General features: G+C 39.2%; 1 protein-coding gene and 1 long non-coding RNA gene across 2 annotated transcripts; one reads left to right on the forward strand and one right to left on the reverse strand.

Moving 5' to 3' along the window:
* Window positions 1–2,359: 2,359 nt before the first annotated feature.
* Window positions 2,360–8,283, reverse strand: LOC113572824. The gene is made up of 4 exons (XR_003410159.2): window positions 8,199–8,283; window positions 6,116–6,240; window positions 2,886–2,971; window positions 2,360–2,761 (listed from the first exon to the last, which is right to left on the reverse strand). It is a non-coding gene; the product is annotated as an uncharacterized LOC113572824 (long non-coding RNA).
* Window positions 8,284–8,439: 156 nt separating this feature from the next.
* On the forward strand, window positions 8,440–11,045 carry six3b (SIX homeobox 3b). Its single transcript, XM_027002685.1, has 2 exons — window positions 8,440–9,246; window positions 10,198–11,045. Exons 1-2 carry the CDS (start codon window positions 8,555–8,557, stop codon window positions 10,385–10,387), a joined length of 882 nt encoding a protein of 293 aa, XP_026858486.1. The 5' UTR covers window positions 8,440–8,554; the 3' UTR covers window positions 10,388–11,045.
* Window positions 11,046–13,050: the final 2,005 nt, after the last annotated feature.

The raw sequence follows: 13,050 nt of genomic DNA on the forward strand, positions 1-13,050 counted from the left end.
TGATTTGGCCCAGTGAGCCTGTATGGTGATCAGAAATAACATAGGTTTTCAAATTACAGAAATAGTTGGTGAATTATTTGCTGTACAGAAATTTTACTGAATATTTTTACTATACTACTGCAAATTTACTGTCTGGATATTTTACTGTAGACTGATACTGTATACTATATTTACTGTATAGATATTTTACTGTAGACTGATACTGTATACTATATTTACTGTATAGAATGCACACATTAGACACACATTAGAAGTGTCCTATGTGGAAGATAAAGTACACACACAGAGATGCTAATGAGATGTCTCTTTCCCTGGACTTTACTACATATGTTAATTTTTGATCAGTCTGTGCTACCCTGACAAATGTGACTGTTCTGTACCATTTCTCCTATGCATATGTCCACTTGTACATAAGTGCACAGATGTGGCCGGGTGGCAGTGCAACTCTGTGTAGCATGTGCCTGTGAAGGTCATGAAACACAACTCCCTGTATTTTATAGTTATCCTGGCCAACACTGTGTTATGGTCACAGTACAACAGCAAGGTCACTCTTTGACTTTTATATCTTGTTGTAGTTAAGTTTTAAATTTAGAACACCGCTGATATCAAATGAAAATATAAATATGGAATCAACTAAGCAACATTCAAGTTCATTTTACACTTCTTGGTTGACATTTACAATTACACTTCAATTCTAAACCCCTCCTTGGTCTTCCTGTTGGCTCATAAATAACTTAATCAAGCCACTCTGCTTGGCTTTCACACCAGGAGCCTGCAAGGGGGTGAAATTGTCATCAGGTAAAAAGAAGAAGAAGAAGGAAAAAAAGGTTATGCAAAATCCCACTGTTAAAGATGTGAAGGGTCTTTCGCTTCATGCGGTAATGATTTTCAAATGTGTTCCTCACTTCAGGAGCGAGAGGCTGGAGTGATGGCCTTACAGCTGTTTTCTGGAGATAATTGATTTTGGAATAGGCCAGAGATGAGAGCTGGCGGGCGGGGGTGACGGCGCACTGCAACGGGGTCCGAGCCAATTTCCGCGGCCCTCATCCTGTTAATTACTGCAGTGCTGGAGCGCGGGACGCGCCCTCTCGCCTGCCCAGCCAAATTAAAACCCCTTACTTGCTCCCCCCCGCCAAGCCATGCGCAGGCCTGATGAATTTTTCATGGGCCAGCCCCTCTCCCTCACGGCTCTTCCGCTGCTGGTGCCATTTCCTGTGCCCTCTCACAGCCGCTCAGTCGATGGCGCATGAGAGAAAGCTGCACAAACACAGATAAGTCAGCGGAGAGGTTTTGCTCCTCGTTCAGCCTGCGCATCCGCAGTCACGAGTCTCGGTGAGAACTCACCATGTTTGGATTCTCAGCACCGGCCTACACATCTCACAGAAAGGAGAACATCCATATGCAGGAACCGAAACGGACACTGAACTTCCCTAACCAGAAAGCACTTTTTGTTGAGGGAGGTTTCATATTTAAATTTACTGGAGCGCAGACTTTGTTTTGGAGTTTTGGGACCCCCTCCTCTATTAGGAGTGCACCTCTCACCTCTTCAACTCAGCACACAATAGGAGCGGAGCGGTGTCTCTCTTGGGAAGTGAGCAGCGGCATTATGTTCTACTTGATGAATCCCACTGCGTGGGGAAGATGACAGGATCTCTGTGGCTTTGAGAATGTGTCGCACTGCCACAAGTCATATTTCAGCTCAGCTTCTCACAGACGTTGTGCTATAAGGGGTCCTGGCAGCAAAGCAGCCTTTAGGCTCCTATTATGATAGGCTACCAGTGGCGGTACATCACTAGCTGTATCTTAAGCATCGGTAGTTTCGCAAGAATTTCTTTGCCCTGACATCTATATTGTTTGCACTGATTTGACCTTCAGGAGTTATGATGAGTCCATTCTTCAGCTTTAATGGACAATAGAGCTGACGATTCTGACAAAGGTTTTGAAAGAGAAAGATAAGAGCAGAAATGCATAGAGATGTCGATTGATGGGCGTGTGTATAAATCATTGTGTTGCTTTTCGTCATAGTTTTGTTAGCCTGCCATGTTCCATACCTATTCCTCCAACCTGCGTGGACCTGAAGATGAAGGGCTCACCTGCAGATCTCCACCCCAGGCCATGTGCATCACAGGCCCCTTTTGTCCTTCTCTGTGCTCCAGTGTTCACTCTTCCTTGCCTCTGTGAGTTCTCCCAGAGGGAACCAGCCAGATTAGCAATATACCACCACTGCGACAACACCTAATAAAGACACTATCAAGTTCAATGCTAAAACTTTTCATAGGTCATAAAGGCAGTTATTTTGATATTCACTTATCATGTTCAGTCACCTTTAAATATGGTTTTTGCATTGTGGCTTCCGACACGAGATGTTCCTGTAATTCATATTATGTGTGGTCACTTCTGTCTGTGCTCCCAATCATAGAGACAGACTGACACAGAGGTCATTGCCGTTTCATGAGGCCTGGTTGTGGATTCAGGTTGTACATGTCCTCAGCTCTCCAACAGCAGTTTGACTGATTGAGTGCATTTCCATGTAGATCCAGTCTGTGGAGTCTGACCCACATCATTCACAGTATCTCCAGTCCTAAGCCATCATAAATGTTCCAAAAACTCAGACAATGTTATAATACTAAGAGGTGAATGAGCTGTCCAGGTGGATATTTTACATACATGACTTAATGAAGAAACACAATGGAGTTAAGAATAAAATCCAAATAACATGGTAGCCTTTCATCTTCTAGCCTGAATCCCAACTGGAGCTTGACTACAAACATGAGACAGAAAGGAGAATCAAACATCTGGCAATGCATTCATCTATGATGGTGATTTATAGAATAATAAAGTGCTATTTTTGTTAAAAACTGAACAAACCAAGCATGTTTCATTACATTGCAAGGGAAGGTCCAGTGCCATGCTGAAGCGGCGACCAGAACGCTCCAAGAAATCACCCAGGCCGTAGGGCCAGTGCAGCTGCCTGTTGAGCAGGAATTGAATGTTTTTAACATTTAGTGACTGTTTAGCATTTAATTTCGTAGGCCTCACTTAATGAGCTCAGCCATGCTTGGAGCGCTCTGTGTTTTGCTGAATTGAGACTTAATTACATTCCTCCGTCGTCTTCTGTGACCTGACGCCCCCCCCCCCCCCCTTCTGTCAGGACTGGAATGAGGGGAGAACAGAACAGCACAGACTGCACAGTTAGCGAAAGAGGAAGGTGGCCTTCAGCCAAGACACACTTGTTCTTGAAACCTGCAGTCTAGTCTAGTCACCCTACCTGTCAGAGAAATCTTCCTGAATTAAACACTTCCAATGCATGTTGAAGGCCATAGCATTGTTTTACCTGATGTCTAATCACATACACCCAGCACTACATCCATTTTCTGAGAAAATCTGAGCTCACTTCATTAATAAGCAAGCACATTTTGGTTGCATTTAATGGATTTGAATGAAAATATAATCACACAGTGTTCAAGCTCAGATAAATGTTAAAGCACTGGATACAGTGCTAAACAATCTAAAACTGAAAACATTCAACATGATTGCTTTCTTAAGTTTTAAGTGACAGTTCATGGGTCTTTTTCCGCCTGCTTTGTAGCAGAGAAATGGTACTCTCAGACTGCACCAGAACATCACATCTTTAATCACCTTATTTGTGGATTTATTACTTTTCATAACATAACATCTGCCCCAGCACCTAATTGGCATTGAGCATTTAATCTCAGCTTGGCTCTACTGCCCAGGAGGTCTTCCAGCCATTTTATTCTTACAACCATGTTACTTATTTTTTCCCCATTGTGGGCTATGGTGGTTTGGGGTGTTATGTGTGTTTTTTGTGTTTAATGACTTGCAGCTTCTCTCTCGCTGCAAAGCTGTTTTAATTTGTCACCTCGATCTCCTGCTCTGTGTTGTAGGCCTGTGGCTGAGGTCATTCAAAACGCTCAATTAGCCCCTGAGCTAGCATTCCACGCGCACAGCACAATTGTTCTGCAGTGCTGTATTGAATGGATGTGCCAATTCACTCCTCTCTCCGTTTCTTTCTGTGGCTGAGGCCGGTGTGTTTTCTGCCTTTTCTCTTTTTAGAAATGCTTGGTCCCATCTGCATTATAAAAGGAGAGAAGGTTGACAATCACAGTTCATCACTCCCAGAAATCCAAGGAATGACTGACAATTTCCGTAGCGAGGCAAATTACATTGGATATTTGTGTTTAGAAATAGACCTTGGATATTGCTTTAGATGACCTTGAGGAAACATATACTGCTTGGAAAAAAGGTGTTTGATTTTCAGCCCCTGCATAGGAGTAAAGTTCCAGGCAGTGCTAGAGGCAAACAATCCACAGCGTTCTCAGTCAGGAAGCCACATTTTAACAACGGTGAGGTGAGGAAAGATTGAAAATAGCAAGGAAGATGATGCCTTAAAATCGAAGCGGCCCAACTGTGTGCTTTAGAGCATTTGGACAAATAGAGGTGACATTGTTTCATTACATTTTATCCTTTACATAATGCCAAGTTATGAATGTGGAGCTCATACAGCAGCAGGCGACATATGATGTAGTCTGTTAGCTGAGGAAGAGGAAATGAGTGAAGCTCCCCAGTTAAGAAAGTCACAGTTGCCTTTACTTCATTCAAAGAAAATAATATAACACCACCTACAGTCACCTGGCCATTAAAGTTATTAAAGAAACCGTTTACATCCAGGCACATGCCTACTATGCAGATGTCTTAAGCAGCTTGACCCAATATCACTAATGTTATATACAGTCTGGAAACCACTGTGTTGGAAAACCTCACCTCAGAGAAATTCATCTTGTGTTTTTAAATGGGCAGGACCATGACCTTTCTTTCACAGCACCCTGGTTGGGCAGGGTTAGTCTTAGATGTGTGACAAAATGATATTATTGTCAAGATTATCATATAAATGGACTTTACTTATATTTTTATGCTACTCTTACAAAAAGTGCTTTAATGATTGTGTCACGCATGATGTGGACTTGTTTTATGTACGGTTCAGTTCAAGTTTAGAAAGTTTAATCTTTTACTCACACGATCATGTCTAAAGTGAGGTTGCTAAGAAAAAGGTTTGCTTATAGTACATATAATTAAATAAATAACATTTATAAGATGTGTTATAAGCCATGTGAAATGTTTTGAATTATTCATGTTTTTATGGTATGGTAATATGATTTAAACTTCGAATATTTCAGTGATATGATTGCCATTAACATCATTAAAACAGACAAAGGATTACAGTAATACGAAAACATTGCTTTGCCTTTTATAAATCAATTTGCTCAGTTGTCTGCCTTAGACATCAAATTAAATTTTAACCAATGAGAGAAGTGACTCATTGGGTGCATAGCTGATGAGGGAATTTTAAATACATGCAATAAATATTTTAGAACTGGAACGATAAGTGAGGGTTGGTGGCTTTAGGTAGCAATCACCTATAAATATTTAATTCAGTGGCCAGGTAATATCTCTACATGGTGCTTAACTAGTCACTAATAAATATCATTCAGACATTCCAAACAATATCAAAACCCTCCACTGCCAAGTTGCCACTTTTTGGCCACTGAACAAGGCCCTTAACCCTTAATTGCTCAAGTTGTATTCAGTTGTAATTATAAGTCCCTTTGGATAAAAAGCATCAGCTAAATGCTGTAAATGTATATATAAGACATCTCCATATCTGCTACGGTGACTATTAATATTCTGTATAACATTTTAAAAGTGGAATATAGTTCACAATTTGTTTTTAAATAAATTCCAATCTAACACTTCTCTTTCAATGTTTTTAAATAATAATAATAAATTATTATGCAACGTTTTAATAATATCTGGAATATCTGCTCTACCAAAAAAGAATAGGCCTATATATTTTAGAATGTATTGAATAAAGTGCTAAATATATAAATCACAATATTTATCTATCTGAATGGCTCTATAGTGTAGATTATCTCGTACTTGTTTGTATAACAATTATATAGCATAAACACTTTTTAACAATGTTAGACATGCTTTAGGTTGGCGTTATGTTCTCAGGTTTGTTATCCTGAGTGCGTGCACGTATCTCTCTCAAACGCAGAGAGCTGGTAAACTTGGTGCAGAGCGTGAGGAGAGCAACCTGTTGAATGCAGAGATTTTGCAGAGCCTTTGTCCTCCAGCAGGTCACGGGGCGACACATGGGTCTGTATCTGTCACAACGATGAGGCTCGCCGGATTGACCCTTTCCAGACATCCTTTATTGATCTAGAAAGGCAAAACCGCGCTACGAATGAAAATCGTTTTCGACAGTTGCACCTCATTCATGCCTTACATTCTCCGTTCGCACGAAAACTTTAGAGTTTTATTGCCCAGCGATGAGTTAAGAAATAGCGATTTTCTTTTGTGTGGCGAAGATTACGATGACTTTCGTGTGTTAACTCCCGACAAAAAGATAACAACACTACAGAATAATTAATATATATTATGTCCTAACGATGTGTGTTCTTTTAACCATTAGATTTTCTCTCAGTGATTGTTTGTTATATTATAATTCTAGTGATATGTTACATTCAAATTAATCGATTAACCATTTTTGTTCTTCATGATGGTGTCTTGCAAAATCATTGATTTCAGAATGAATATTGCTCATAAACGTTAATTGTGCTATTTAATAGTGGTAACCTAATCTTACTAATCGCTGGTTATAATTTAATAATTTGAAATACTAGTCCCTAATTTATAATAACACTGACTGAAAAGGGCCTTTTTGCGCTTTTTAAGCCCGAGTTTTATGATCAAACTTTCCATGCATTACCCGATCTGAAGACATGGTCCTAACATTATAGTCTACGGCCTAAAATATGTGGAACAATTGTCTCCATGCAGTACAATTTAATTGCTATAAAAGAATATATCATATAATTTTCTAGTACCTGCCCTATAAAGCCAAAATAATTAGTATAAGTACGTCAAAAGCACTGATGTGGCACCAAGAAAATTACATAATGTGTGTGCATACGTACAGCTAATACTCTGAGTGCAACCTCGTAGACATGCATCTTAAATAACAGAATGTCATATTAAGCACACAGATAAAACTTCACTGTTTATAAATACTTATCATACAGGAAAAGAAGAGAACCACGTGGAGAATTTGTGTCAGCTGAGGTTCTGGGTCAAATATTTGATCACTTTCAAAATGCATTCTCCCTACCTAAACAGAGGTTCATATCTGCAATAAACACGACATTCATCCAGTTAACTAATGCTGATAAAAGAAGGCCCGTTACTTATCTACGGGGTGCAAGACTGCTGCTTTTGTTTATAGCAAAGTCATCATCTGTGCATATTAAAACGCTTTAAACCTTGCATTGGAAGCCCGATGTTGATTTAAACAACTCTTTTACTCATTTGATTTATTTAACTTGAAAAAATGAATAAATTAAGTAAAAACAAACATTACCACCGTGCAAATGTGTTCATTTTTATCATGACAGCAAGTGTTATTCTTTAATCTCCTATAGCAAGACTGACCTAGGAACAGTGCTGGCTTTCTGGTCGTAAAGGCGTCTCCCATTGGAGAGAAGCCCATTAAGCCCTAAGCCTCAGGATAAACAGACCATTAGGCCAAGTGAATTAACTTGTTTGTGGCATTAATTACATGCTTTGTGCAAACAGAAAGGCATGTAAAAGAATGTTATTTGTCGCAGAATTGACAAACATCATGCTTCCTTGTCACTGACATATTAATGTTTTTTGTTTAAACGGATATTAGAAAGTTAAATTTAAGGTAAAGCATTAGACTACGTTAAGGGTAAAATTCACACAATTAAAGTGTCATCGACAATTTAAAAAATAGCCATTTGATGTTTTAATTTCGTTCTAGTCTCTTAAACAAATACAGCATATGTTTGGTGAAAGGTACATTTCTGGAAACGTGAAAATAATAAACTTTTTAAAAGTCGATATGGTAATACGCAAGGTCGTGGTTTTCTGAACATGATGACAGATCTGGTAATATTTATATAATTTGTTAATAGCCTATTCTAAAGGTATACATGTGTTCTTTATGAAGCAATATATTCTGCCTAAGCTATAGATCTAGTTTGTTTCGAACAAAGTTTCACTTGTACAGACGCAATGGAGAACACCCGTTCGCATTTTTCAGCAGTTCCGAACTCCCAGTAATACTAAAATAATATTCAACCTACTAATCCTCCTACCGTTGAACGAACTGGGGTACCATACGCCTGCTTGAAACATCCCGCAGAGAGAGGCTAGTTCTGATTGGAGTGACGATAAAACCCGAAGCGCAAGGCAAATGTGGGGAAGGCTTTTGCGCACTGGCTAATGACTGGCATGCTTGACAGTGATTGGCAGGGCTGCCATGACAACTACAGTACGACACCAGGAAGACCAATAGAAAAGCGAAACAAAATGTTTCAACGTTACAGTCGAAGCTGATTAAGGGTAGATATTACCCGGCCTTGTGGCATTACAGCTATAGCTGCAGAAACATCAAGCTGTTACCTTTACTGTGTTTTTTTTCCTTTCTTATTCGTCGACCTACGGCAAATCCATGGTTTTCAGATCTCCTTTAGAACTATATCCCTCTCATCTCTTCCTGCCGAACTTTGCGGATCGCCCTCTTCTTTTGGCGGGCAGCCTTCCCAGGGCGAGATCCCCGGAGGACTTACCCATGTTTCAGCTACCCACGCTCAACTTCACGGCAGAACAGGTAGCCAGCGTGTGCGAGACGCTGGAGGAGACAGGGGACATCGAGAGACTAGGTCGTTTCCTCTGGTCTCTGCCTGTAGCACCCGGAGCCTGCGATGCCATCAACAAACACGAATCAATACAGCGAGCCCGAGCAGTGGTCGCCTATCACACTGGAAGTTTCCGAGAATTATACCACATTCTGGAGAACCACAAGTTTACCAAGGACTCCCACGGAAAGCTCCAGGCGATGTGGTTAGAAGCACACTATCAAGAAGCAGAGAAGCTGCGAGGTCGTCCCCTCGGACCCGTTGATAAGTACAGAGTGCGTAAGAAGTTTCCTTTGCCACGGACCATCTGGGACGGTGAACAGAAGACCCACTGTTTCAAAGAACGAACTCGCGGCTTGCTCAGGGAGTGGTACCTTCAGGACCCCTACCCAAACCCCAGCAAGAAAAGGGAACTGGCGCAAGCCACTGGACTGACCCCCACGCAAGTGGGAAATTGGTTTAAAAACCGAAGGCAAAGAGACAGAGCAGCTGCGGCAAAAAACAGGTATTTTGCACGCTATTAAAAATATGTATTTAATGTGTATTTAAATGTGACTTATATTTAACCGATGGGTCTATTTGACAGTTTGTTGTATATTAGGACAAATGATTTCAAATATGTAAACATTTTGGAAGCTTACCAAAATTTGAAATGTGCATTTGAAATGTGCAACAAACAATACCGTGTTTATCATCAACTGGATAGTGTTTGTGATTACATTTATTCATTTACAATAACAGGTCCTTTATATGAAGATTGGTAACATTGCGATGTCCTTATGTAACCCAACATCAAATAATAGTAAAAAATAGAAGGTTTATTTTCACGGTTTTTCAATAAATTATTTTCAACAATAATAATTCAGTGAAGATGCTCAGGCTTCCTGACAAGTATAAAGAAAATGGGTAGCAGTAGGTTAAAAAAGGTTTGATTATTACCATGCCATATATTATAATTATTTCTTGTTCTTCTTCTATTAATAATTGTATCATTATCATTATTTGTATGCAACATCCGTAGTTGCATAGGTTATATTTGAACAATATTCAAATATTACTTCTCGATAAACCTATTTATATTTATATAGCCTCTCAGTATAAAGATGAAAAAAAATTCCCATTAACCATTTGAAATAACTGAATAACATCACCCATATTCATAACCGCAAAACAGTTATACCCGAGTTGAGTTTCCTTATGTGTATTTCCAGTATAGGAAATTGATTGTTTTACTATTTAATTGTCCGTATCTTGATTCGTGTACTTGTCAATGATTTTTTGTTTGTTTGAAGATAGAAATAACTGATTTTCATTTTGGGTAAAATGTGAATCCTGTATTTATTCTTTTACCGTGCAGAGCAGAATACGGATTTGTTAGTAACGAAATAATTTAATATAGTGTTTAACATACATAAATAACAAGTAACTGTATTGTCAACATTTCATTTCCTTCTAGGCTCCAGCATCACGGTCTCGGGCAAAGCGGCCTCCGTTCTATTTCAGATTCGGGCTGTACCCCTCACAGCTCCGCTGAGCCTCCTTCCGCGGCCGCAAGCCCCACCACCAGCGTGTCTAGCATGATTGAGCGGGTTGACGCTGGCACCATTCTCTCCGTTACGGACAGTGATTCAGACTTCGACGTATGATGTAGCATCGTTTAAATACGGGAAATCTGGACCTGAAAATTAAACTGAAAATGGACAACATGGGTAGCGACCATTTTGGCTTTCACTGTTGTTCATCAAATGGAGAAAAGCATGCTATTTTCCAAGCGCTTCAATGGACCGACGCTTTCTCATCTCTCTCATTTTGCATGGTCATTTGTGAATATTTTGGACGGTTTTGAAGCGGCACTATGAGGAGGAAGACTTGGGCTTTTCGCCATTTTACGTCTTTTCTGCTTCTGCTCCCCCCAAGCGATCAAGCCGCCAAGCGGACAATTTTATTTTCTGTGTTTATCAGACAATCGTGGAAAGTCAAAAGCACCTTTACCCGTCTTCTTTGACTTGACAGCAATGTTCAAAGTTTGCATTTATCTCGAGATTTTATATTGAATTATCAGTGTCTGATGCGTTTTCCCTTCTTAGATCTAGAACGTACTGAATATGCTTGTATAATATTGCAATTACGCCATCCTGCAGCAACTTTCGTTATTTTGTGTCCATAAGATGTCCAAGTGTCTGTAAAGTGCTTTGAGATTTTTAATGTATGTTCATTCGTTCGTTTTTATACTGTAAATGGGTTTATGGCGCTGAACACAGTGTTATGGGTCACTTTTATGCAAATAAATATAATTTAATATTATGAAGCTATTCATGTCTTTTTTGGGTATATTGAATGGTAAGCTTTTCTGAAAGCAGAAAGTGCTGGAGTGTTCCTCGAGCGTTCGCTTAGAACGCTTTAAAGAAATAAGCCTGGTGTCATATGGTGCGTGAAAAATTAAAAATAGGCTACTGTTTATTTGTAATGGGTTATTCTGTCCCTAATTGTCACTTTCATAGCTGTCTTTATTATTGACAAATTTGAATGTATATAAATTCTTAAGTTGCTTGCTTTATATTATATAAAAATAATATCTGCGGTTAGTTAAGAAGCATGCATCGTTTTAAATGAAGTTTAAATGTTTGTTATTATTATTATTATTATTATTATTATTATTATTATTATTGAAACGAGAAGAACGGGGATATGCTTTTATTACAAGCCTTGATAAATGACAAGGAGTAACGAGGAATCTCTTTTGGAATTGGCCTAGAAATTATAGAACATCAAGGAAAATAAAAATACGACCATAATATATTCTCTCAATACGTAATATTTATGCAGTAGGAGAGCGCGTTGGCGCTCGTTGTAGTGCTTTTTATTACGCGCAGGGTTTTTCTGGCCTGTTTTCGATTTGGCTTTCATCGCTTAACTGAGCAGTTTTGTATTCGTGTTTATTCACGCGGCAGTCCCCCTGACCTGGATTCACGAGACTGCGTGGAGTCCTGCTATAGAACATAAAACGTTACTCACCTTTTAGCAAATTCAAGTAGATTTTTTTTTACTTACAGATAACTTTTCAAACACAGTAACTTGCACTAAATAAGCAGCACCCTATACCTTATTGCTCAGCATTGAAATGCTTCCGAACATGTTCAGTTTATCTTTTATAATAATTTGTATATATGTTGCACAACACTTAGGTTTTTTTTCCATTTCAAACCATAAAAATGTAGTATCATCCGAATATTGTAATATTCAAACAGACTTCTTAAAGTCACATGAATGATGACAGGATAAATAGCTGTATGGGACGGATGTTTTAACTTTAACTCATAACCGCAAGCGCGTGTTCTCATGGCCTCCGCGCACTGTACCAGCTGGTAAACGCAAGCGCACTTTGACTTCGATGCAAACTTACTCGGCTTACTTCAAGCAAATGGTAATTGCTTTAACCTATTCACCTTCACGCGCAACTGCTGAGAAGGGTCGAGACCCATCACCTGCGATTTCACCATGTGAGTTTTATCCGAGAATTATACGTGGAGTAGCCTACACTGTGGCGTGTTCTTTGAAACAGCTAACTGACCCCCACAAATGCGCACATGTACTAGATGTGCACATGTACTAGATTAGACGATACCAGCAAGTCACTCTTAATAAACAACAATGAAGTAATGTCTTACATCTGAATGAATTTATTTCCATTTGTTCCTGTCCACGTGACACAGCGCTCATCTTTCCTCCTGGTGTTCAATTCAACTTAAATCGAAATCAGATGATGAAGATTAAGCAGTGCTTTTGAAGATGGTGATTAGTTTAATCGGGGTTAGAATGCTGATGTTCAAGAGAACAAAGGTATCAATGCAAAATTTAACATGAAACGAAGCTTCAGCGATGGATAAAACCTCAATGGACAGCTTATATGGTCTCTGAATTCTGTGCTTTTCACGCCATCATGTGGTTGATTTTACACCCTACAGATCGTGTTAGTACTGTTTGGTCCGACTTTTACGTTGGTTCCGCTAATACAGCCCACGAAGGCTATATATTTTTGAACAAAACAGCAATGCTTGTGAAATACATTATAAGCTCAATTCTAAGGCATAGGTAATATCCTTACTAAACACTTCAGTAATTTAAACAACCAAGGGATATACCTATATTATGGGTCTAGTATATATGTCTGTTTTAAATATTACAGAAATCCTGCTCAGGTATAACTCTAATTGTTCCCACCTAATGAGTTACCAGTTTTGTATTAGGCAGATACGTTTCTGTTTTTGATTTTTGTTGTGAGAGATGAGTTTGAGGGTATAAACATGTG

This window comes from Electrophorus electricus, chromosome 14 (genome assembly GCF_013358815.1).
Source record: "Electrophorus electricus isolate fEleEle1 chromosome 14, fEleEle1.pri, whole genome shotgun sequence".
Classification (NCBI taxonomy): Eukaryota; Metazoa; Chordata; class Actinopteri; order Gymnotiformes; family Gymnotidae; genus Electrophorus; species Electrophorus electricus.

Coding starts and splice junctions, on each gene's coding strand:
- six3b (XM_027002685.1), top strand. CDS start 8,555: ATGGTTTTCAGATCTCCTTTAGAACTATATCCCTCTCATCTCTTCCTG. Junction 9,247..10,197: donor GCAGCTGCGGCAAAAAACAG/GTATTTTGCACG, acceptor ATTTCCTTCTAG/GCTCCAGCATCACGGTCTCG.